This window comes from Callithrix jacchus, chromosome 5 (assembly GCF_049354715.1).
Source record: "Callithrix jacchus isolate 240 chromosome 5, calJac240_pri, whole genome shotgun sequence".
NCBI classification, from domain to species: Eukaryota; Metazoa; Chordata; class Mammalia; order Primates; family Cebidae; genus Callithrix; species Callithrix jacchus.
The window spans coordinates 72,597,324-72,622,152 of NC_133506.1; the positions used below are offsets into that span (position 1 = coordinate 72,597,324).

The 24,829-nt window shown below is 50.7% G+C and overlaps 2 protein-coding genes and 1 pseudogene across 16 annotated transcripts; 2 read left to right on the forward strand and 1 right to left on the reverse strand.

The window, feature by feature from the left end:
- The first annotated feature begins 65 nt into the window (after nucleotides 1–65).
- LOC128928140 (uncharacterized) lies at nucleotides 66–2,704 on the forward strand (annotated as a pseudogene). Its single transcript, XR_013535529.1, has 2 exons — nucleotides 66–1,762; nucleotides 2,412–2,704. The product of XR_013535529.1 is annotated as an uncharacterized LOC128928140 (transcript).
- Nucleotides 793–12,523, reverse strand: LOC128932092 (uncharacterized). Of its 5 annotated transcripts, XR_013535530.1 has the most exons (5): nucleotides 11,882–12,002; nucleotides 10,587–10,826; nucleotides 2,018–2,112; nucleotides 1,246–1,313; nucleotides 793–931 (listed from the first exon to the last, which is right to left on the reverse strand). XR_013535530.1 is itself a non-coding variant. In XM_078372818.1 (4 exons), the coding sequence occupies exons 1-4, from the start codon at nucleotides 11,921–11,923 to the stop codon at nucleotides 1,298–1,300; spliced, it is 393 nt and encodes a 130-aa protein (XP_078228944.1). In that variant the 5' UTR covers nucleotides 11,924–12,002; the 3' UTR covers nucleotides 1,158–1,297. The 5 variants fall into 5 exon arrangements, 1 of the variants encoding a protein (XP_078228944.1); XR_013535533.1 differs by lacking the exon at nucleotides 10,587–10,826; XR_013535532.1 differs by lacking the exons at nucleotides 10,587–10,826; nucleotides 11,882–12,002 and adding an exon at nucleotides 3,219–3,317.
- On the forward strand, nucleotides 3,849–24,206 carry SEPTIN4 (septin 4). Of its 10 annotated transcripts, none has more exons than XM_054255752.2 (13): nucleotides 12,626–13,037; nucleotides 13,321–13,477; nucleotides 17,627–17,902; nucleotides 18,239–18,332; nucleotides 18,765–18,851; nucleotides 19,359–19,482; nucleotides 22,381–22,515; nucleotides 22,628–22,745; nucleotides 22,835–22,936; nucleotides 23,129–23,225; nucleotides 23,320–23,482; nucleotides 23,630–23,729; nucleotides 23,987–24,206. In XM_054255752.2, the coding sequence occupies exons 1-13, from the start codon at nucleotides 13,000–13,002 to the stop codon at nucleotides 24,044–24,046; spliced, it is 1,551 nt and encodes a 516-aa protein (XP_054111727.1). In that variant the 5' UTR covers nucleotides 12,626–12,999; the 3' UTR covers nucleotides 24,047–24,206. The 10 variants fall into 10 exon arrangements, with proteins under 10 accessions (XP_078228940.1, XP_054111727.1, XP_078228942.1 ...); XM_078372816.1 differs by lacking the exon at nucleotides 13,321–13,477 and adding an exon at nucleotides 13,536–13,648; XM_078372815.1 differs by lacking the exon at nucleotides 13,321–13,477 and adding an exon at nucleotides 13,536–13,648 and having other exon boundaries at nucleotides 12,626–12,712.
- The last annotated feature ends 623 nt before the right edge of the window (nucleotides 24,207–24,829 follow it).

Genomic DNA, 24,829 nt, shown 5'->3' on the forward strand with positions numbered 1-24,829 from the left:
GAAGCTCCTTCCTTTATGACATCACCAGACATCACATTACAGAGCAGTAGCTAAGGAGACTATTTGAGACACTCATAGAACAACAGCCAATTTTGTAGATGCCCAAGAACAGCAGCTTGAAAACAGGATAAATATTCAGGCATCATTAGGCTCCCGAATACAAGCCAGTCAGTAAAATATGAGATCTGCTCTGAAAGGCACAACTGTCAAGACAAATAAACCTGGGGCCAAGGTATCGGTTTCAGCACAGAGAGGGTCTGAGGTTACTACTAACACATTCCCTCAGTGGAGACATTGGTTCATTCTTACCTGAAGCCATCGAAGTGCTGCAGTCTCCCTGAACCCTTCCCACCGAAGATCAGAAGCTGCACATCCCACCACTCTCCATTCGGCATCAGACTATCCTTGATCTGTCTCCCCCGAGTTAGGGCCTGGATGCTATGCGGTACCCACCCCTCAGGGAACCGAGACTGGACCAAGAACAGAATCATCCCGCCATTCCTCTCCTCATCCAAAGAGCCAGCAAACTCAGACACTGGCTTCCCATGCTTCAAGCAGACAACGGAATGTTAGTCCACCCAGAGAGGAAGCAACACGAAGAGGTGGTGAGAGCAAGTCAGGGCACAAGGTCGGCCATCATGCCTCATCCATCCCAGATGTCAAATCTTCTCATCGATTGAGTTTTCAAGACCAGAAGGATAACTTGCAATCACAAATTTTACAAGATGACCCACCATCCAAGGTCCAGAACCCCAAGGAGTCAGAGTTCCCCGCAGGATTTCGTCTTACCCAAAGGATGAAGCAGTACAAACTGAACCCATCCAAAGGATTATGACTACTACTAAGATCAGATCTCCAAGGAGTCCTTCTCTCCCAGAGCACAGAAGCAGCAGTGTCTCTGCAGACTATCAGACAGCCAGGAGAAGGGTCCCTGTAGAAGAATCAGAAACAGATCCTTATGGTTCAATTCCTTGGGAACCCAAGGCCTCGTATAGAAATATGAACTTGGACTCATCATGCAAACTCTCTGTCCTTCGAGATTCTGATGGGGTACACCAAGTTTCTGCATGGGTAGACCCTGAGTCTCTTCACAACTATTCTGTCTACCCCGCAAGCAAGCCCTCCACAAAGGTCTTAGTATCATCACAGGTGGAATCCAACGTGAGGGCCCCAATTCAAGGAAACAGCAAGGTTGGCCGCAGGGTCACCCTCTCCCCAGAGGTACAGTCAGTAGAGCCAACTCACCATGTGACAGCTCTATCAGTGTCTGAGGACTCCAACAAATCATCCATGTTTGTCACTCCAGAGCCCACCTATAAACAGCAAACCCAAAAACCCCTGGAAACTACCTACATGTCCAAAGGACCCACACCCAGGTATCCAGAACTCTCGCAAAAGTCCTCCATCCATGCAGAATTGGAACTGACCCTTCAGCCCTTGCCTCCTCGGTCCTTACCTAGGTATGGGCCTGGCTCCTCATGGTGGGCCTTGCTGAATCCTGAAGTTGGAATACCCCAAAGCCAGCCAACAACACCTGATTTTGAGCGTAAGTGTTCTCCTTCCCTAGATCCTTTATTGTCCTGTTTTAAAATAGACTCTAGCCCTTTATTTGAGAATCTGAAGTTCCAGAGAGAGAAGGCAAGCCCATCACCACCACCATCACCAAAGGAGTCTCCAAGTTGGGCACCAGTGAGTGAAGTGCCACAGACCCCCAAGCGTGCCTGCAAACAACTCATTCAATGGTTTAGTTCTTTCTTCCTGGGTATGTGAAGAAGCAGACTGCCCAGATGCAGCCCCAGTTTAGTGAGATGGGGATGTTGGGGTGGGCAGGAAAGGCCAACTCTTCATTCTGGGCCTAAAGGCTGCTGCTCTCCTGCCAGTGCCAAAGCTAGTCCTATACTTGAGCCCATTGTTCCATTCCTTCCCTGCCAGCTTCTCTGTGCTCCAAGCTAATGACATCGATGACGATGCTTGGGCCAGGTGACAGGCATTGACTCCTCTAGGCAACACTGCTTACCTTTTCAACTGAAAGTAGTAAAGAGGGCTTGCAGGGTTGAAAGCTGCTTCCTGAGTGGAGATGAAGCACTGAGCTGGGGTGAGGGCTGGTAAGGGCTGTTAAACAGAATAAGGGCCTCAGGTAAACACGCTGGCAACAAAGTGGACAGGGTGGGGTGCAGATGAGCTGGGATTTAGACTTCCAGGAGGGGAAAGGCATTCACGGGGCACAGAGAGAGGGATAGGGAGAGTGGGAATATATAGTCCTATGCTGGAGGAGCTTCTTGGAGAGGACCAAGGGCTGAGGGCACCTTTGGGTGAGAAATGTGGAGCTAGAAAGGGAACTGCAAGCAGTGGAGGGTGGGATTTGCATCCCACAGGGAGAAGAAAAGCAACCATAATTGTGTTACTTTCAGATGTCTCTCAGGAAATGAACAATCGTGTCATCTGGTGGCTAAAAGGTCTGTACTTTTCCCTCCTGCGGGCCTGTTGTGGGAGCTTGGGAGATGGGAGGGCAGGTGAGGAGTGGCATCTATGTATCTACAGAGCTGGGTCATTTAGGAGATAAATGCTGGGATTTTGACTTGAAGGAGCAGAGGAACTTCTCATCTTACTGAAATTCCACCATTAGAGTAATTTCTTTGGGGCTTGGAATCTTTTCCATTTCCTTTTCTTTTCTTTTTCTCTTTTGAGATGGAGTTTTGCTCTTGTTGCCCACGCTGGAACGCAATGGCGTGATTGCAGCTCACAGCAACCTCCACCTAGGTTCAAGCAATTCTTCTGCCTCAGCCTCCCAAGTAGGTGGAATTACAGGCATGTACCACCATGCATGGCTAATTGTGTATTTTTAGTAGAGACAGGGTTTCTCCATGTTGGTCAGGCTGGAATCGAACTGCTGACATCAGGTGATCTGTCCGCCTCAGCATCCCATAGTGCTGGGATTACAGGCGTGAGCCACCGTGCCTGGCCACCTTTTCCATTTTCAAGAGTCTCCTTTTAATAGGAAGTTACTTCAGGAATGGAGAATAATTTAAGCCTCATAGCCTTTCAGCTTAGTTGGCCACCTATCATGTAATTAAAAAAAATACACCAAAGCATACTGCCTGCTTCACAGTTTGCTCAGGGTTGACTTCATATTTATTCAGGCTGGGGACTCTTCTCAAGTGTTTCTCTGGTTTTTTAGAACCCTCCTCATGACCCACTCTACCACCTAGGGTACTTACTGATGCTGCCCAGGCAGGATCTTCAGAGATGTCTGGGCTTTCTCCTTGAGGCCATCAGTGTATCTTGCAGCTCTAGAATGCTTGAGAGAAGTGTCCCCCAGCCTTGCCACCCTCTGCTCCCTTTATACTCTTGGCCTCTCTGGGGGCAGGGGAGGGTGGGGACCACCCTCATGGAGTAAATCTTGGCAGCAGGGGCTTCTTGTTGCGAACATCACGGCCCAAAATACACTCTAGCCCTTGAGCATGACAGAGGCCAGGGCTCTGGATAAAGCAGTTCCTGGGGGCAGAGAGCCCTGGGAATGCCATCCAACCCCAACCAGCATGAACCCTCCTAGTGATGGTCAGCAAAGAGCAGAGATGGGCAGTCCTGCTCCTCAGAGGGAGGAAAGCTCTATAAAGTAGGGGCACAGTTAAGTACAAACTTGAGTTACTAACTGGATTTGAGCCCTGGGTCCACTATTTGCTGACTGTGACCTTGGGTAAGTTATTTTACCTAAGCCTCAGTTTCCCCATCTGTTAATGAAAATAATGGCTCCCTCTTAGGGTTATTGTGAGGATTATTACAAGGTATTACCTCTAAAGCTCTTAGCATGGTACTTGGCAACAGTGAGCTTTCAGTAAAGACCAGCTGCTATTATTTGGGCCACTTGCACTAGGAAGGGATTGGGCCAGGTTTGCCCAAGTCCACTGGGCATCTTTAGTAAATTTCTCTTTTTCCTTTTCTATTGGCACACTCTGAATTCCACTTGCTGCCCCCCTGGGAATGCCTGGCTTCTACTTCTCTGTTATGACAGATGAGGAGGTAAGAACACCCCTGGGAGGTTACTTCCAGTCTTCCTGTGCCCACCCGACTATCCAAATCCCTCTCCTGTCCTATAATGGGAGTGGGCATGGAGAAAGACAGAGCTGCTCCCTATGCTTGGGCAGACTGTTCACTGCACAAGAGCACCTGGTGGAGGGGAAAGTGGGGGGCTGAAATCTAACGTATGTTCCATTTGCCAAGCTGTTCACCTGTGGGTCTGCATCCTTCCAGAGGGGTATTTGCACAAAAGCACTGTATGAGCTACATGCAGTCCTAGAAAGAAAGTATAGAGACATTTTGGCAGATGATGAATCTTGCCAAGTGCTCTGTGGGAAGGCCGTCTAGGTAGCCACTGGATCAGTCCCCACCTGGTTCTCCCCTTTTCAGCCTGGGGCATTCCAGAAAGGTGTCACTTTTCTGGGTTACACACTATTTGGGTCCTCAACTTGGAAAAACTCAAGGTGGAGTCTGCTCTTGGCAGTCCTGTGTCCTGATTTTTGGTAGTGTCCTGATTTCACTGCATTGTTCCCATGAGTACTTTGGCTATTCTTGGTCCATGTTTGACAAGATGGTCAAAGCTCTTCCTACTTCCATTCTTCCTCTTGCCATATTTCTCTATTATTCAAAGCCTAGCAATGGCCTCTAATGGGTCCCATTCATAGGCTGACTCAGGATGGACAGTTGGCCATAGAAAACAAATGAGTGCATAGTGGGGGTCGGCCTAAGCTCAGATAATGGAACAGCTGAAGGGGAGGTGTCTAGAAACAAGGCTGCCACCTCCCACTGCCATGGGTTCTTATCCAGCCTTATGCCATGAGCTCAGCTGTAGGTGGGAGCGGCTACCTTCGGAGATTGTCTCCATGCAAGACAGTGAGTCCCTCCCTTTCTTTTTCCTTCCTCCCTCTCTCCCTTCCATAAACAGTTTTTATTCAGAGGCCTAGCACTCTGCTAGGCACTTTTAGGGGAAGCATTGAAGCTTTGCAGTACACACATTCCTTGGCCTTGAGAAACTTGCCATGTGGTTGGGGAGATAAGACATAGACAGGAAACGTTTAAACAACAGTATGAAATGTTTGTGCTCAAATGTCAAAATAGATGAAACAGACTGAGTAGTGCTCTTGGAGAGTCTTAGGAGAGAGGGAGTCCATAGGGAGATGGATAGGGGATGAAGGAAGAGTTACGCCTCCTTCCCAAAGCTAGGGGATGATAGTGTTCTTAGCTAGACTTTTGCTCACCCCTAGATGCAAATGTGTACCTTTGGGAAGGGGTTAATATTTCCCTTTGGTCAAGATTTGATGTTTTTGACTGAGCACGCTCCTCCCTGTTCTCCCCCACCCTCACCCCCTTTTTCTGTGCATCTTGTTTTAGTTTAGGAAGTCAAAAGCCTTGGCAGCAGGATGGCTCCTTCCTAAAATAGCTCTTATCCTGTCTCGATAATTACAGCTCTCCAGCCCTGTTCAGCAGCAGAGCTGCTTCCTAGAAGCCGAGAAGAGAAGGCTCCCAGGCAGCTGGGCTGCTGGTCTTCTCTGACTCTCTGGAGGTAGGGTGGCATGGAGGACAGCCAGGTGCTCTCTAACATTTGAGAAAGCTAGGCTCCAGCCTGCATGACCCCATGCAGCCTCAGGATGGAGACTCTGTGGTGCTGGTGTCCAAGGCCTCTGGTTCCTCTGATCTGGGAATGGTTGACCAGAGTCTGTTCCAGATTCCATTCCTGGCAGGAATTCTCTAGTGGCCTGGCCACGACGCCTGGCTTGTGGAAGGCAGCATGTTTGTTGTTAAGCTTCACAAACCTCTCTGGGTGAACAGCTGGGGATGGTTCCTGATTCACCACCTCTCTTTCTCTTAAGTGTCGATCCCTTCCCAAATGGCCCCTCAAGGCCCTTTTGTCTAAGGAATAGGATGGACAGATGCTTCTCATCCTTGGATTAGGACATCAGGGGCTGGAGTCTCCCCAGAGGAGGTTGTGCTGGACTAAGGGAAGCATTCCTGATGGTTTTTTTGGGATCAGAACTAGCAAAACTCAACAGGAAGGTCCTGAGGGTGCCCTAATGGGTCACTGGGGGCTGCCTTCTCACATAGCCCTGGGGAGTTCCTGGAAATAATGCAGTTCTGATGGGAGGGGCTGCAATGCCTTTGATAGACAGGGTGCCTAGCCCCAGGATCCTGTGTCCTTGAGAAACCTGATCTACTTATCCTTAAAAGTGAATTCCGAGGCTGTCATAGGGCAAGATAGTTTACTCCCTGCTCTATCAATTATGCAAGAAACCAACTCTGGAAAATAGGCCAGGAATCAGAGAAGGCCATCTCACTGATACTTAAGGCAGACCCCAGTGTCTTTTGGGTGACATGCCATATAGCCCTTGAGGGATGGTATGATTAGCCACCTGTTGGCTTCTGAATCACAGACACTTTGCTCAGATTGGCATCCTTTACAAAGAGAAATCCAAAGCCTCTGAGGAACTCAAGGAGTTTCCACATTCATGAGAATGTTAACAGAATCCTAGGTCATGGGCTATCTCCCTTTTTTGTTTGTTTGTTTGTTTGTTTCTTTTTGAGACGGAGTCTCCCTCTGTTGCCCAGACTGGAGTGCAGTGGCACGATCTCAGCTCACTGAAACCTCCGTTTCCCAGGTTCAAGCAATTCTCCTGCCTCAGCCTCCCAAGTAGCTGGGACTGCAGGCATGCACCATTATGTCCCGCTAATTTTTGTATTTTTAGTAGAGATGGGGTTTCACCAAGTTGGCCAGGATGGTCTTGATCTCCTGACCCTGTGATCTGCCCTCCTTGGCCTCCCAAAGTGCTGAGATTCCAGGTGTGAGCCACCACGCCCAGCCAGCTTTTTTAAAAAAAAGTGTTCTGTTGCCCAGGCTGGAGTGCAGTGGTACAATCCATAGCTCACTGTAATCTTGAATTCCTGGGCTCAAGTGATCCTCCTGCCTCAGCCTCCCTAGTAGTTGGGACTATGGGCACAAGCCACCATACCTGGCATTTATCTGCTTTGGGTAGAAGCTTGTAGTTCAGAAGAAAGAGAATTGTTGAAAGAATGGAGTAAAGCTGCTGAAATGGGACAGGGCATCTCTGGAGGCTTTTTATAGCAGTTTGACCATCACTGCACAGCTTCTTAGGAAGCGAGCATCTTACCCTGTCAGATGGCACCCTGTCCATTTCCAGCTACCATGGGCAGCCAATTCCAGAGCAGGATGGAAGGCTGGTGACCTCTGGTCATGACTTGCTAATTTGGGGACAGGCTAAGTTGACCAGCTCATCACGGTTTCCCTGGACTTCACTGGTTTTAGCACTGAAGGTGCCATGTCTCAAAAATTCCCTCAGTCCTGGGCAGACCAAGACAGTTGGTTACCTAGTCCAAGCTGTCATGCAGTCCACCTGGAAGCACAGAGTGAGGTGACAATGTCCCAGCTTCACAGTGAGACCTGGACACGTTACTCCCTCTGCCTGTAAAATGAGGGGCAGAAAAATTTGATGTTTTTCTCTCAGGCTTGATAGCAAAACTGAGGCCAGACTACCTGGCCTCAGTTATTCATTTTGCCCAGAATAATCCCGCATAGGGAAGAATCTGCCACAACCACTGTGGACTTTTTGGTGTATTTTCAGAAGCTGTTTGGTGACTGGAACCCATCTCCAACATCACATCTTTCTGCAGAGTAGTTTGGTGGTGTTTCAAATGGTGGATTTTCCAACTAACAGAAACAGTGGGCCTGGGTAGATGAGGGAGCTTGGCTTCAGAGGCCAGGGTGCATACTCGGGTGAGGAAGCAAATCTGTAACCCAGGAGCCACCCTGACAGCTGCTTAGCCAGAGGAAGGCTGTCATGAGGCAGAAATGGCCATGTCCCCTCACCCTCCTCTGCCCAGCTGCCTTTGGCTCAGCTGCTGTTATGAGAGCAGCAGGAGACAGCTGCACCCTGGGGGCTGAATGAAGCCTGGAGGAAGGGGACAGAATGTGAGGCAGTTCCTGAGGGAAGCTCAGGCTAACACTGTGGGTGTCGCTTCCTTGGCACACCCACTACAGCCAAAGTCATCTAGTTCCAGGGGCCTCCAGAGTGGCTGTTTCTGGGAATTTGGATTAGTAGATCTGAGACCAAGCGCCGGCTTTCTAGAGATGGTGTCTAGCTGGAGAAGCTGCCTCCACCGGTGGTCACAGGTGGCAGCTTGGTCACTCCAATGTCGCTTCCATCTAAGGCATAACTCTGGTATTCTCTGTCCTCCTATCTCTCTACACCTATTTCACATGCACACTCCAAATCCTTTGGAGGGAAGGCATTTGAAATAGTCACAGTTGACAGTTGCTGGTTTGGTGTTGATAATTTTCTCATTAGCAGAGATAATAGCTACTGTTCATTCATTGATCATGTTAAGTGTGTTAGTGGGTTTTCACAGTAACCTATGGGTGGATTTATTCTCCCTATTTCACAGATGAAGAAACTGAGGCTCAGAGTTTGTTCATCAAAGCTGGAAGAATTTTAAGGAGCAGTGTGCCCAGGGAGTCAACTATGTGGGATAGAAATCCTTCTGTGGCCATGTCTCCCTGTAAAATAAATTCTCAACATTTCAGCAGCATCTTTAGATATCAAGAATTGTGAAGGGAAAGGTTTTGGTGGGAGTAACATCTGTATCTTTGCATGTAAACCACGAGGCTGGGAGGTGGGTGTGAACTTGTGAGCATCCAGGATGAAGGGCAAGTGAAGGGTCAGTGAAGCCAGAGCCTCAGGGCTTGTCTGGGCTCTAAAATCAGAATGGAAAACTAATCAATGAGTCTTTTTAGTCAATCCATATTGATCAGCCATCTCCTGGGGCCAGGGGCCTGGACACCCAGACAAACATCACATCATGTGTTTGCTGATTTAAAGTGAGCAGAGGTTAAAAGAGAAGACATACCCCCTGCTCTTGAGGGGCTTGTGGTTAATTTAGGAGAGAAAAGTATGCAGATGGGTCACTTAAAGTGTGTGGACATCAAAGGACAAAGCAAAGTCCAATGGAATGAGTCAGCAAAGCTTACAGCATGGAGACATTTGGAGGGTAAAAGCCAGGGAGAGACAGATTTTGGCTCAGTATAGTGAAGACTTTGGTAACTTGGCTGCCGAAATGTTGAAGGGCAGTTATTAGAATCAGTGAATTTTTGGCCATCAGAGGTAGGTATTTAAGCAGAGGCTGGGAAGGCGGGGGAGCCTTTGGACATCTGGTGAGTAATCACATTAGGAGGTATGTAAGTCCTTTCCAACCCTGAGCTACCATGTCCTGCCTTGCTCACATTGGATATTAGAAGGACTGTCTTCCCTATCAGAGTGGTCGGCTTCTAGCAACCTGCCAGCTTTGGAACTGCCCCTTTGCAGCCATTCAGCAGGTGCCAGGAAACACAATGCTCCCAGCCTTGCCACCCATACATCATGCCTGCCCCCAGGATCATGGGACATGTGGCAGCAGCTGGGGGAAGATTTGGGCTTAATGTATTTTGGTTTCTTGCCTTTGTCCATCACAGACCTTGTTGGGCAGACTTACTGAGGTTTCCTTGAAAGACACAACCCGGTGATGGTCATTTGGTCCAAGGACTCTCTGACTATATCATCAGTGACTCATCTACCTCAGCAGGGAAGGGATGTACGATAAGTTCCTGCACCACTTTAGGGAAACTTAGCTACTGAGAGGCAGAAGTGGCCGTTGCTAGTCATGCAGATTTGTAATCCTGATTTCCTGTGGTAGTTGCGCTTTATTATTGGCTTTGAACCTGGGCCCTGACATGGCCCACATGCAGCCTCCTTGCTTAGGTCCTGTGACATACAAACTGCATCTGTGGGTGGGTAGAAAAGACCTAGTGGAGGGCGCCAGGACATACCATGTTGGCTTGACCTAAGCAACAGGCCCAGGACAGCAGGCTAGATCTATGGTGGCTGAGCTGAGTTTCCCAGCTAGACACTCTCCCGGACACTTGGCTCAAATACCATGCCCTAGCAGTGCCTGGAGAGTTGTACTCTAGTCAAGGCCATCAATGCCTAGTGGGATGTTGAATTTTGAGGGAGAGCTAGCACTCCAAGAGCTGAGCTGTGTTGAAGCAGAGTTGGCCAGGCCACCTACTGGCTGGAGATGAGGATGAGCACTCAATAAATCGTCAGTGACTTATGCAAGGGTTGCTGTATCTTGGTTCTGCAGGTATCAGGTAGGCAGGTATCAGATCTGGCCTCCATCACACAGAAATTAAGAGCTAGAGTTTGGAGGAGTCCAGTCTTCTCTTTCAGTGGGGGAAACAGAGACCCAGAGAGGGCAAGGGACTTTCAGGCAGTGAGAAAATAGCCAAGTTGGCATGGGACTTGTGCCCAGGCCAAGTTCTCTCAGAGCCCTCTGAATGCTGCAGTAGGTTAGCATCCAGGGCTTATGCAGGTGGGGGGGCTCTAAATCAGTCTTCAGCTTTTATTTCCCCCAGCATGCCTCATGTTAGGCCTGTGGTAGAGTGATTAGAAAGGGATTAGACTCGAATATTTTTGGCTTAGAGCTAAGTTCTGTGGTCCCAGGACTTGCTTAGGGCCTCGCTTTCCTCAAGACAAGCTGGTACCAACCTGCCTCAGGACACACAGGGCACTCTGGAGGCTGGGCAGCAGGTGCCAGAGAAGCGCTGGGATTCCAGCCACAGCTGAGGATGAGCTGGCTGGGCCATCTTTTGAGATGTGTCTGTGTCCACACTTGGAATTCAGCTGAGGCTCAGGGGAAGGGCCTGTTATAATAGAGGAAAACAAGACTTTCTGCTGGGGCCTATCTTCCCTGATGTAGGCTTTCTCCTCACGCCAGGCCGCACAACTCTGGAAGCATGCAAGAGGTATTCTTAGAGTGCATACATGAGTACTGGCAGCCTGGAGCTTTGAACAGTGGGGCTTTGTATAGCCTAAGCTTGACATTTGGGGCTAATGGCAGCAGCAGCTGCTGCTTCTGCAGACTTCCAACAGCCATTGGTTTCTCTCTTTATGTCTTTGTTTTCCTGAGTACAGCTTCAGATCCCCTGATCTACCCCAGGCCTTTTCCTGGAGCCTCTCTGTATCTTTAGAGGTTTTCTTTCATGGGAGCCAAGCTGCTGCCTCCTCCCTCTTTTCTCAGATCCTGGGCCTTCTCCTGAATCACTGCATGGTCAACTTTTCTCCAGCACCTCCTGCTGCTGCCTTGTTCTCTTATCTTTCTCCAAGGCCTACAGTAGCATACAGCATATCCTCCTTCCCCCACTGCATCTACTTTTAGAAGGCCTGAGCAGCAAGAAAGCTTATAAATCTTTTAGTTTAATCCCCTCATTTTCAGGTATGGAAACTGAGGCCCTGACAGGTGAGGCGAGTTGCTCAAGGCCACCCAGCTAGTAAGGTTTCTCCTCAACCTGCTGGCCCATGAACACCCTGCCATCTTCCAGTTCACCAGTGCCAAACAGCCAATAACATCTCCAGTAGCAGCCCCATTGTTTTTCTGAGCCTGATCGTACCTGCTGCCCCAGGCCCTCTTCCCTCCTCTGGCTGAGTTCTGACTCGTCTCAACCACTGCTACTGGTTCACAGATTAGACTGAAATAAGGCAGGCAGGCCTCTGGCACTTCTACCAACAGAGAGGACTAGGCCTGTGGGTCTCAGTTTTGTCCAGAGTGTATTCAGGGAGAAGCCAGTCAGCTTGCCATTGAGAGAGGGGTCTTGGGGGTCAGGAAAGGACATGGTTCTGGAAACTTGCAGGAGCCTGACCAGCTCAGACCCTACTTAGCTCAGGAAATCCCTCACCAACACCCCACTCACCAAGCATCTGCCTTCCCCTAGCTGCTGCTTTGACCCTTCTGAGCCTCTAATGCCTCTAAAGCTGCTGAGGCATCTGTCCCCTCAGCATCTCACCTGCTTTTCAGAGGAAGAGGGGCCCAGCTGGGCCTGGATCATGCCTGAGTTGGCCTCTCCTGCAGCCCTCTCCACTGTCCTCAGCCACAGGCAAAGCTCCACCGTCCTGTTAAAGCCACTCAGCCTCTCCCTTCCATCCTTCCAGTAGATGATCCCTGGATAATTTGTGCAGCAAATCCTCTTTCATCTTTAATCTGCGGTACTGCACGAAGGGAGCCTGTCTTTAACCTGCGTCTTCACAGCTCAGGTGGAGGTGGAGAATATCTGACATTCCTCTTTAAGAGGTGTGGTGATCAGTAATGGGCATCAGTCGGCTTCACTTTATGAAAACCTTGCTGAATCTCTGGGGTAACTAATGGTTTCTCTCCAAGTCATGCAGCAACTCCCCCTCCCTTCCAAAGGCATCTCCTTATGGGGATGCCAGGTGGGCCGTTCTTTTTTCTTTGGGAACTGGCTCAAGCCCCCGCGGTACTTCTGGAGCTGAGTAAAGAAGGGCCAGGTGTCCGGTGCAGCCCGGGGACGAGGAGCTGAGGCTCTCCGCTCTGCCCTAGCTGTCTCTCCATACCCTTTGCCTCCGGGGGTCAAGGGTTGTGAGGCCGGCCCCCAGGTGGGCACCCTGGCCCGGCTCGCGCCGGCACCCCTAACCGCTGTGGTGCAGGCCCCGCCCCGAGGCCGGTTCGCTCCTCCCCCGCCGCCGGTCCCGCCCCCAACGGTCCGCACTCGGGGAGGCGGGCGGGGGACGGCGTTGCTGCGAGGTCGGCGCGCAGCTTCAGCCGCGGGTCGCTCGGGCGCAGTCCAGGCGGAGCCGGCCCCGCCCGGGCTGCAGCCATGGTAAGGCAGGCGGGTGGGCGCGGGGCAGGGCCGGGGTGAGCAGGACAGGCAGCTCCCGGGCTGCTCCAAGGGGACCCGCGGCACCGCAGTCGCGGCTGTGCGGGATGGGAGGCGCCGTCGCCGGCCCGGGCATAGGCTGGCACTGCTGCCGGGCGGCGCTGCGTCGCGGCTCCCAAGTTTTCCCTCTGAGCAGCCACAGAGTGGGCCCCGACCCCTGGGTGATGCCTGCGGTCTCGAACGAAGGGGTGGGTCCGTGCTGAGGGAGGTGCCCGCCGGCGGAGACGCGCATGTTGGGCTGGGGAAGGCGCGTCAGTGATGAGCTAAGGTGAGGGTCCCCATGCTCGCCTGGGTCAGCTTTTACCTGAGTAACCCCTCCTCACCCACCTACCCTGGGCACCGGGGTCCGTATCAACTTCCTCTGGAAAACACAGAGGAGGCCCATAAACACTGCCTGCCTCCCTAAGAGGGATTGTGAGATGCTTGGCCCCTCCTTCCCTCAGCCTGACAAGGGGCAGTCCCTGAGGCTTTCCCAAAGAGACCCCTGAGAGGAGGCCCAGCCCACCGTCCTGCCCTGTGGGATTAGCTGTATCTCTTTGCCCCCGAGTCAGGAACCAATGGAAAGCTTCCTCCTGCTGCACCTACCTCCTCCCTCTCCACCATCAAGGTCCCTCTGCAGTGTGTGGGGGTGGGGGCACCCATTCCTGCCACCTGCCTCTAGTGGGAAAAGAAGCAGTAACTCCAGCCAGCCTCCCTGGAGGTGCCCAGGTAGGAAGTTTTGATGCTTGGCTTAAGATGTCTTCTCTTCTCCTCTTCTCTCTGCCAGACATTGTTGCCGGAGTCTGTCATAAATAACGTAAGGCTGTCAGGACCTCCAGGCCACACACCATCCTTTCCTCCCAGTCTGGAAGCCCTACAGCCTTTGCCCTCTGCACTGGGGTACAAACTGTTTATAGCAGGAGGGGATCCCTGACCAGCCGGTGGGGTGCGATGTTGGCTGTGGGCAGCCTCCAGAAGGGAACTCCCTGGGCCCCCTGGGATCACAAGCATTCAGGTCTGGAAGGGCCAACTTTTGGGCTCTTGCCTCTCAAGCTGTGTCTAGGCAGCGGCCCAAGCCTTGGCCAGGAAATCTTGGTGACCCTGTGACCTTCCCCAAAGGGGGTTCCTGGGAGAGGCCTGTCCTTATTCCTGTCCCCCACTTCTCCCCACATGGGGGATGGAGGGACTGATTGTTCTAGGGATGGAAGCCTGGGGAAGCCTGATTGTCCCCAGTGCCAAGCCCAGCAGGGGCTAGAGGGGCTTTTTCTGCCACACACTAAGTTCAGTTCAGCTGAGGTCTTGGTGCTTTCAGCTTGTCTAAGGCCACCCTGTTCTTCTCTAATTAAAGACACCCCCCACTCCAACCACCATCACCAAAGTCCCCATCCTCAGGCCCCTGCTCTCAAGCCAGCCAAGTTCTTAGGCTGACTGGTTCAGATCAGACTCTTCTATGAGGGTCTCTTTGTCCAAGGACATCAGTGTCCCAGGAATCAGTGGTGAAGACCTCCCCAACCCAGATGCCCCAGGGAGTTGAAATTTACATGCGAAAAGAATGACAGGTCAACATTAATGACCATTCTGTGACTTGAGATGCACCTTGTCTTCTCAGGTTCAACACACTCACATCTGTGAGTGCTTTCTCTCCCCAGCCTCCCTGGGAGGCAAGGAAGAGCCATTCACAGCTGACCATTAAAGTCCTGAAATTAAGATACTATCCAGACTCATAAAAGATGTTTCCTTCCAACCAGAAACAGTGGCCCCCTGACTCCTAGTTGAGTGCACACTTCTAACCAGGCCTCTTAATTTGTCTCCCACTTAAATGGCAGCTCTGAAGTTTCTGGGCTGCCAGCCTCCCATTGTCTTGAACCCATGCTCCTCAGAGACCAAGTGCTAACATCTCCCCTGTTGACGCTATGGAAGCGATGGAGTGGTGGAATTGATATAGGTTGCTATGAGTAGGAGGTGAGGTGTCCTAGGGTAAGGGGAGTCTCTTGAGCAAAGTCCCCTCTGTGATGGGGCTCCCTGCAGGGAAATCTAGGAGCAGATTTCTAAAGACAGTGAGGTTCCCCACTGGAAAAAAAGAAAGGGACACTTGGGAAGAAGTGTGGGGCCATTCCCACAAAAATCTATATGGGGGATTATAGGGCATCTCGTCCTACTCCAGCACTGCTTAAAGTTAAGGTGAAAGAAAGAGATTGGGGGATTGAAATCCTTTGGGAATGGGTATCCTGGGTGGCTGTCCTCAAGTGCTGATGGGCTGGGTCACTTGGGGACAGCTCATAGTCCTCAGGCAGATCACGGTGTCCTTGGAGGTTAACAGGAGAGGTCAAATGGATCAAGAGCTTGTGCTGCAGGCAGACATTGGGAGGTTGGTGCTGTGCCCACCAGGGTAGGCAGTGGGCAGGCGTCATGGGGCAGCCAATCAGAGGAGGAGGGGACTGCAGAGGAACCAAGTGATCCTGCTGCAGCTGAGCTGTCCTTGGAGGGTGGGAGCCAAGGGAAGGGGAGGAGGGGGTGGGGTGGGGAAGGACATTCCACAGGCTTTTTTGGCCCCTGCCAGAGACAGAAAGGGGTCAAAGAGAAAAGGAAAGGAGCAAGCCAGGAAGCCAGACAACAAGAGCATCAAAACAAGGCTGTTTTTGTGTATGAGGAACTTTGCCTGGGAGATAAAATTAGACCTAGAGCTTGCTGACAGGGAGTCTGAAGCGTGGGACATGGACCATTCACTGGGATGGCAAGGGAATTCTGTCCCTGAGGACAGGACTGAAGCTGGGGTAAGGTGCTGCTCTGGGAGATGGGTGGACCTGACCTGTCTTCTCCCTGCCTTGGATGGGATTGGGGCTGAAAGTCAGAAAATGATTTGGTCACTGGCAGAGCTGGCGGTGGGGATGGACAGGCAGGAGGTGAGGACCCTAGCATCCTGACTCCTAGTCTAGAGCCCCTGTGGCCTCCTCCATGCGGATGAGTGGCCAGGGCTGGCAGAGATGAGGACGGTGCTGGATTCCTGGAGGCTCTGCTGGAAGATTGTGGGGGCTAGGGATCTTCATTAGTGCCTTTCTTTCTCCCTTCCCTGCCTCTCCACTCAGTGTCCCTGAGTGAAACCAGGTGAAGCACAGCTTTCTCTCTCCCACCCTTGTCCTGATCCCCAGACCGACTGCTGGGTTATTGTGGATTTGTGCAGAGAGGCAGGATTTCTTGGAATTCCCCAGACTTATTAGCTGCCAGACAACAAGAGCTGCTGCCCCCAAGTTCCACCCTTTTTCTGTTGCCATATAATTAATTATCTAAGCTGGGACACTTTTGAGAGTGAAAGGGCACAATTAATCATGATGTCAGGACAACAGGCATAAACTGGGATGTATGGTCGCCACTGGACCTCACAAATATCATAGGTAAGAAAAGCCCTGGGTTAGGCTGGTCTCAGGACACCTAGCCTCCACCTGCTGGTTCCAGTTTTGGGTTCCAGTTTTTTCCTCCCCTCTGTCCAGGTGAGCACTACGGCTATAAGCAGCTGTGAGGACTTGAGAGGTGACAGCCTGGAAGTAGCTCCTAGCAGACTTTTTCCTCTAACCTCCCTATCTCAACCTCTTCCCTCTAGCATATACCTGTCAGTGTGCATATCCGCCTCCCTCAAGTCTTCCCTTTGTAGGAAGACTGTGGCCATCTTATCTCCCCAACTCTAGCTGTGACTCCACAGTGGTCTGGGGTAGTCCCCACTAGCTTGGCTAACCCCCAGAGAGTGAGTCAGTTTCTGCAGCTGGCCCTTGTCCATTGTCTGGGGGTGGCACGTGGGTATTGTGAGGCGGAGCTGAACCCAGCACTGCCAGGCACCCCACAAAGGAGGCTGACCCCCAAAGGAGAGGAGAATCTTTAGGGTCTAGAGCTGACCATGAGAGTTGGGGGAAAATGGTCCCTCTTCTGAGCTGGGGATAGGGTAGAACAGGCTTCTACAGAGGAGTCAGACCATTCTCTGCCTACCACCCCCTGTGGGTCATGGTTTAGGCTAGACCCTGCTGGCTGGGAAGAGGGGTAAGGAAACAACTGAGGGTGCTTCCCCTGATATGTCCCTCACAGGTGGGGGCTGTCAGAAGCTCTGGAGGCCCAGCTGTCCTTCAGCCTTCGCCAGGCTCTTTCATCATCCCTTAGCTGGTCCCTCCCAGCTGCCTTCCACCCACAGTCAGCATCCACTGGCAGGTTACTCTTCTCTCCCAGGGCCCAGGGTCAGATTCGGGTGTGGCTCAGTGTCTGAAGTAAGGGGTAGGATCAGCTATATTGAGCGCTGGGCCGTGAACCTTGGGGATTGAGCACTGGCAGTAGAATCTGTACCTCAGTCTCCCAGCTCACTGACCAGTAGTGACAGGAGGCACGGAACCCCCTGCTGGTTGACCTGCCTGGCACAGGCAGCTCTCTTCTCTCCTACCTACTTCCCTCATCCCCTGCCCCATTCTGATGCTCTGTACTCTCCTTTTGGGTCTAATGCCTCTGTCTGCTCTATCGTATTCACTCTGGCCTTACTTCCTGGCCTGAGACAGTCCCTGGCTAGGCCAGAACCCCAGGAAAGGCAGCCTCAAAAAACATGCTGCTGAGAGGGAGACCAGAACTGGAGTTCCTCAGTTCTCAAGAGCAGTTGCCAGGGATTTGGGGGTGCCCAGGGCTCTTCTTGGACCCTGGGGCCCTTCCTGGCATCTTGGATTGGGGAGGCTTGTGAGCAGGTGAGGGAGGGATGGTGAGCACTTGGTCTGGCTTGGCTGTAGTTTCTTTCTCTTCTAACCACAAGTGCTTTCCCTTTCCCTCTTGCCTTCTCCTGTCTTCCGTCTCCTTCCTCATTCTTCCCTTCCCATCACCTCCTACCTACTCCACCCACCCCACTTCCCCCAGATCAAGCGTTTCCTGGAGGACACCACAGATGATGGAGAACTGAGCAAGTTCGTGAAGGATTTCTCAGGAAGCGAGAGCTGCCACCCACCAGAGGCTAAGACCTGGGCATCCAGGCCCCAGGCCCCAGACCTCTATGATGATGACCTGGAGTTCAGACCCCCCTCGTGGCCCCAGTCCTCTGACAGCCAGCAGTACTTCTGTGCCCCAGCCCCTCTCAGCCCATCTGCTAGGCCCCGCAGCCCATGGGGCAAGCTTGATCCCTATGATTCTTCTGAGGTAGAGCCCCCAGCCCTGCCTTTGCCTTTCAGTGGGCTGCTGCAGGAAGACCGGGGTGGTGTGTGTGTGTGTGTGTGTGTGTGTGTGTGTGTCTGGGACCTCTTTCAGTCCTGTGTCAGCCCTAGCTCTGTAATATCTGCCCCCAAGGGCATTGGAAACTAACAGTTTCAGCAATGGCAAGAAGCCCAGTTGGTGGCCTGAAATAGGAGCTCACAGGAGTCTGGCACTGCTTCTTAAAGGCTGGGGCAAAGACCTGAAAGGGAGAGAAGATCAGTGCTGGGTGCCAGGGCCCCTTCAGCTCCTTGTCCTGACGCATTCTGCCTTCCTGTCTGCTAGGATGACAAGGAGTATGTGGGCTTTGCAACCCTCCCCAACCAAGTCCACCGAAAGTCCGTGAAGAAAGGCTTTGACTTTACTCTCATGGTGGCAGGTAGAAAAGGGGCAGGGCTGGGTTGGGCAGGGTGTGTTTCAGGTGGGGATGGTGTGTGTGTCCATGAGTGGGAAGGGAGTAGAGGTTGAAAGGAGCAAGCAGTGAGTGGCTGTGCCTCTTTGCCAAATAGCCAGGAGTTATTGGCCTCTGAGAGTGTATGTATATGGGGTTGGGGTGGAGTGGGGGTACAAATTGGTTGCAAAGAACATTTGACCAACCGTTTTCTAGTATTTGCCTCTTTTGTGTGACCTTGAGCAATCTCTTGCTCTCCCAAGCCAATTTCTGTGCTTCCTTCAAGCTCTAAAATACTATAGTTACTCTAGTTCCGATTAGAAAAGAAAGTAGTTTCCTCTAAACCTTAATCCAGTGGAGTTGCTTTTTGGCTATAGATCTTACCTTCTGATTTGGTGCCTGTGTCCTCTCTCCTCTCAGGAGAGTCTGGCCTGGGCAAATCTACACTTGTCAATAGCCTCTTCCTCACTGATCTGTACCGGGACCGGAAACTCCTTGGTGCTGAAGGTAAGGAAAGGAGAGGACAATCAGGCGGACTTGTCTTGGGAAATTAAACTCACTCCAGAGTCTGGGGGATGGGACTCTCCCCCACATGCTGGAAACAAAGGCTTCCTAGAGGGACTGACAGCAGCTCTCCATAGGCCTATCTGCCTGGCAGCCCACCAGCCAGCTCCCTAAAGATTTGGGTGCTGAAGCAGGGCAGGGACTAGAGTCTTGCTCTCTGAATGAGTCTCTGACCCCCAAGGATTCCAGGAATCCAAGGAAAAAAAAAAAAAAAACAAAACGGGATCAGAGAAGAGGCTGGGGCCAGAGCCAACAGCCACCGGCATTTCCTGTGTTGGGAAATGTACTCCTTGCTGGTTCCCAGGGAACAGTCCCCCAGGCAGCTTGGGGGTGGAGAAGGGGGCAATGTGGATGAAGCAGTCTGGGCAACGAAGCAGTTTGGGGTGAGTGGTTCATCCTGACTGGGCAGGTCCCTGCCCTTCCCCTGGCCTCAGTTTCCCCCTTCTCCAGAGCGGATCATGCAAACCGTGGAGATCACTAAGCATGCAGTGGACATAGAAGAGAAAGGTGTAAGGCTGCGGCTCACCATTGTGGACACACCAGGTTTTGGGGATGCAGTCAACAATACAGAGTGGTATGTCTGACTAAGCACAATTCCAGCTGCCCCTGAGCCACCCTTCTCCATACACACACAGATATACATATAGGCCCAGATATAGTCATACTTCTCAGGAGGAAGAGGTCTATGACCTTGACCATGTAACTTCCCTTACTTGACAGCCACCCCCTCCTTTATAAAGTAAGAGGAAAAGGATTGGAATAGGTGACTTCTAATGTTCCTCTAATGTTCCAGTTCTGCCCTATGATTCTTTAATGGGGTACAGACATAAGAAAGAAGAGGCTGAGGCAGAAGGATCATTTGAGGCCAGGAGTTCAAGGCCAGCCTGGGCAACATAGTGAGATGCCATTTCTACAAAAGTTAAAAAAATTAGCCGGGCATGGTGGCATGGGCCTGTAGTCTCAGCTGCCGGGGAGGCTGAGGCAGGAGAATCACTGAGCTCAGGAGGTCGAGGGTGTAGTGAGCTGTGATCACACCGCTGCACTCTAGCCTGGAAGACAGAGTGAGACCAAAAAAAAGAAGAAAAAAAAAAAAACAGATAAGAAAGAAGAGCCTCAAAAAGCAAACACATGTGAAGTGTGAAAACATGTAGGACAGAGTTTGATTACATAGTAGATGCTCAATAAACTCACACTTTTTCCTTTCACTAGCAACAGTCTAGGTGCCACAAACAAGGGTACCTAAATGTTGAAGGGCTGGTCATGAATGGAGGGAGGGTAAAGGCGAGGAAGAATAGGCAAAAGGGAAAAATGGTGGAACTGTGTTTAAACTCCAGGTACCTTCTAGGCTACCTGGTGAAAGAAAAGCTGGCTTTACCACAACCTCCTATCATTTGGGCTTTTTTATTTTTCAGGTGCTAGAGGGATGCTTAGCTAATGGTCTGACCTAAGTGAGTAGATGAAGAGGGGAACTGATGAGATTGACAGGAGAAAAGGTGATACCTTTGATGAAGAAGTTAGGCAGGTGGTGCTAAGAGCCCTAGACAGAGAGTTCAGATCTTGATTGGCATTTAGTAACTTCATGATCTTCAGCAAATGATCTTCTTAAATCAGTTTATCTACTGTCTCTTACCTTCCATAATACTAATAACTTCATTTTCCAGGCACCTCACAGTTTAAAGTGCACCTCCATATGTACTCATTTTGTCAGACATTTCTTTAATTAAAACATACCAGCCCTTAACTACCTCTCCAATTGATCTGAACATCACCCAGCATGATGCATGCACACTCAAGAGTGCAAAGGGCTATTTATAGCATACTGGTGAATTTTAACAATGCTAATTGCAGGACCAGAAACATAATTTGTTGGGCCCAGTGCAAATGAAAATGTAGGGCCCTTCGTTCAAAATGTTTAAGAATTTCAGAATTTTGGCAACAGCAAAGCATCAAATCAGCTAGAATGTATTGAGCACATACTAGATGTCCAGCCTGTGCTGGACATTTTAAGGGATTTAGAACAAGCATGAATGATTCCTATCCCTGAGAGGCTTATAGTCAAGTGGCAACAGGGAAGTGGGGGAGGTGGGGGTATTCTCTAACAATGTTTCAATTAGATAGCAACTTAAATTAGTAAATGGGTCAGGCAATGTGTAGTGGCAAATGCGCACTGAGCTTAGAGGCTCAGATGGGTAGAGAATTTACTAGCCAAATGACCTAGAGCAAGTCCTCTCCCTGCCATTTTTTTTTTCTTTGAGACAGGTTCTCACTCTATTGCCCAGGCTGGAGTGCAGTGGCCTGATCAACCACCTCCCCAGGCTCCCTGGACTCAGGTTATCCTCCCACCTCAACCTCCTAAGTAGCTGGGACTACAGGTGTATGCCAGCTAATTTTTTTGTAGTTTTTTGTAGATGGGGGTGTAGCTATATTGCCCAGTCTGTTGTTGAACTCCTGGGCTCAAGTGATCCGCCTACCTCAGCCTCCCAAAGTGCTAGAATTACAGGCGGGAACTACCACATCGGGCCTGGAACAAGTCTGTTAGCTGCTCTGGGTTTAGTTTCTGCATGTATGAAATGAGAGTGATGGTGATCATAATGCCTAATGTCCACCTGTGAGGGCAGTGAGGATTAAACAAGATAATAAAAGCGCAAAGGATATGAAATTGAGGTTCTTGGGGAAATTTATTAATTTATTTATTTGTTTTGCTCTGTAGTGAAGAGAAGGAGAGAGGTATAGTCAAAGGAGACTTCGTGGAAGAGATGGCTCTTATGGCTTGAAGGATAGAATATGTTTGGAGAGGTAGAGGAGACGGTAGAAACACATGAGCAAAAAGGCTCTGAGGTTAGACTGGAAACCTGACTTAGGGTTTCCCTGGCTTCCAGTTGGTGTTTGCCTGCAGCCCTACCTTGCTATTTTTTTTTTTTTTTTTTGAGACAGTCTGACTCCATTGCCCAGGCTGGAGTGGCATGATCTTGGCTCACTGCAACCTCCACCTACTGGATTCAAGTGATTCTCCTGCCTCAGACTCCCAAGTAGCTGGGACTATAGGTGCACACCACCCACACCCAGCTAATTTTTGTATTTTTAGTGGAGACAGGGTTTCATCATGTTGGTCAGTCTGGTCTCAAACTCCTGACCTCAAGTGATCTGCCCTCCCCGGCCTCCCAAAGTGCTGAGATTACAGGCGTGAGCCACCACACCCAGCCTATTCTTACTCTTTTGTTTGATCACCTGGGCCCTTTTCCTGTCATCAAACTAGTAGTTATTAAACTCTGCCTGAGTACTCAGGCTTTTGTATCAAGACGAGATATACACCATCCCATTCAGGAACTTCCCTGAAGATTTGGTGAAGCAAGCCAGGGAATAACAATGTCTTGAAAACACTGCTCAGGGAGGGGCTACTTCTCTGCAGTCCCAAAGCTCACTAGGTGGCGCCCACGCTCACAGTTTCTCTGCTTGTCTGTCCCTGCCCCAGCTGGAAGCCTGTGGCAGAATACATTGATCAGCAGTTTGAGCAGTATTTCCGAGATGAGAGTGGCTTGAACCGAAAGAACATCCAAGACAACAGGGTGCACTGCTGCCTGTACTTCATCTCACCCTTCGGCCATGGGTATGGTCCAAGCCTGAGGCTCCTGGCACCACTGGGTGCTGTCAAGGGAACAGGCCAAGAGCCCAGGGGCAGGGCTGCCACTAGCAGGTGGTCACAGATTCCTGTTCTCCAGGCTCCGGCCATTGGATGTTGAATTCATGAAGGCCCTGCATCAGCGGGTCAACATCGTGCCTATCCTGGCTAAGGCGGACACACTGACACCTCCTGAAGTGGACTGCAAGAAACGCAAAGTGAGGGAAGCTGGTGATGGGAGGGGATCAGGTGGGCTTCTAGAAAGGATGTGGTCCCCAGAACTGTGGGCCCTTCATCTGTTTGCCAGATCCGGGAGGAGATTGAGCGCTTTGGAATCAAGATCTATCAATTCCCAGACTGTGACTCTGATGAGGATGAGGACTTCAAATTGCAGGATCAAGCCCTAAAGGTGGGGCTACTCTAGGGCATCCCCTTCCCATCTTGTTTCTTCTGGGTGGAAAAAGGGAGTGAATTCTATATTCAGGCTATCAGGGTGGGAAAGGACCCTGGCTTCCCAGAGTGAAGCAGAGAAGATGACGATACAGGTAGAAAGAAACAGGTGAGAACAGAGGGTGTTGACAGGCACCCCAACCTCTTCCAGGAAAGCATCCCATTTGCAGTCATTGGCAGCAACACTGTAGTAGAGGCCAGAGGGCGGCGAGTTCGGGGTCGACTCTACCCCTGGGGCATCGTGGAAGGTAAAGCACTGAGCCTGTGACCGGGGTATCTCCTTGCCCCTCAGTGGCTCTCCCCTACCTATGCCTCTGGCTGACCCCTAGCCTTGCTATGCAGTGGAAAACCCAGGGCACTGCGACTTTGTGAAGCTGAGGACAATGCTGGTGCGTACCCACATGCAGGACCTGAAGGATGTGACGCGGGAGACACATTATGAGAACTACCGGGCACAGTGCATCCAGAGCATGACCCGCCTGGTGGTGAAGGAACGGAATCGCAAGTATGACCAGAAGCCAGGACAAAGGTGGCAGGGGGGATCCCAAGCCTAGCCTTGGGTGAGACCAAACCTTTCTTTTGTTCTTCTATAGGCCCAATCTAAGTGGGTACTGGGGTCCTCCTAGCCTTACCAACCCTTCTCTCCTCTTAGCAAACTGACTCGAGAGAGTGGTACCGACTTCCCCATCCCTGCTGTCCCACCAGGGTCAGATCCAGAAACTGAGAAGCTTATCCGAGAGAAAGATGAGGAGGTGAGAACAGTATGGGGTATAGGGAAGGTCCCCTGTTTGATCATCAACATTGGTATATCTTGGTTTGTTAATAGAAAGATCCCTAGCTCTGCTGGCTGTTTGGGTCCTGGATAGGTCAATAGGTGGTTCTGTCCAGAGTCTCCATCATACCTCAGGGCTACCAAGGTCCTGGCTTAATGGATTAGAAATTTGGGGCACTTCCCCAATACTAAAGGACTCTCCAAAAAGGCCCATTTTGATGCCTATGCCTATTCCAGCTCCGGCGGATGCAGGAGATGCTACACAAAATACAAAAACAGATGAAGGAGACCCATTAACTGGCTTTCAGCCCTGGATATTTAAATCTCTTCCTCTTCCTGTCCATGTCGGCCCCTCCCAGCACCAGCTCTGCTCAGGCCCCTTCAGCTATTGCCACTTCGCCTTACATCCTGCTGACTGCCCAGAGACTCAGAGGAAATAAAGTTTAATAAATCTGTAGGTGGTTTCTGGTGTCCCTGTGTGTATCTTTCTGACCTCCTGGAGACCAAGATCCTGGGACCCAGTTTTGAAAGGCTAATGGTAGATGTTGGCTTCTGGCTTTTAGTAGGGAAGGGAGAGTGGGGAAAACTTTCTGTTTCCCCTTCTTAGTACCTGCTTAGAATCCAGTCTGGCTTCTCCATCCTAATGACCATATCTATCCTGCCTTTATTATCTGGGCTGTGGGTCTCTCTCCATCTTTCCCACGTACATACCTTTAATTCTGCAGCAGTTTTGGATTTCATACCTGCCCTTGGGAAAACAAGGTATTAACTGTGTGCAACTTCCTGACTTTCTGTTTCTCCTGATCTGGTAAAAGGAATAGGCAGGTTAAGCTCTACACTGTAAAAAACCTGTGAAAGAACTTTAAACAAATGCAGCCACTGTAATCACCAAACACTATAGTAAGTGCTAGGAATGAATAAAAACACAATCATTGTCCTACAGGAGTTCAGTATTTAATTAAAAATTTTACAGCATCTGCTAGATTGCAGACCGTTCTGGACCCTGGAGTTAAAGTAGTGCAGAGTTCTCGTCTTCCTGGAACTTACCGACTGTACTGAAGTTTCAATGTTCTATAAACA

Coding starts and splice junctions, on each gene's coding strand:
- SEPTIN4 (XM_054255752.2), top strand. CDS start 13,000: ATGTTGGGCTGGGGAAGGCGCGTCAGTGATGAGCTAAG. Junction 13,478..17,626: donor GCCTCCCTGGAGGTGCCCAG/GTAGGAAGTTTT, acceptor CACTTCCCCCAG/ATCAAGCGTTTCCTGGAGGA. Junction 17,903..18,238: donor ATCCCTATGATTCTTCTGAG/GTAGAGCCCCCA, acceptor CCTGTCTGCTAG/GATGACAAGGAGTATGTGGG.
- LOC128932092 (XM_078372818.1), bottom strand. CDS start 11,923: ATGATCCAGGCCCAGCTGGGCCCCTCTTCCTCTGAAAAGCAG. Junction 10,827..11,881: donor CCTCTTCCTCTGAAAAGCAG/GTGAGATGCTGA, acceptor GCATGCTTCCAG/AGTTGTGCGGCCTGGCGTGA. Junction 2,113..10,586: donor CCCTGTGTGTCCTGAGGCAG/GTTGGTACCAGC, acceptor TCTGTTTAACAG/CCCTTACCAGCCCTCACCCC.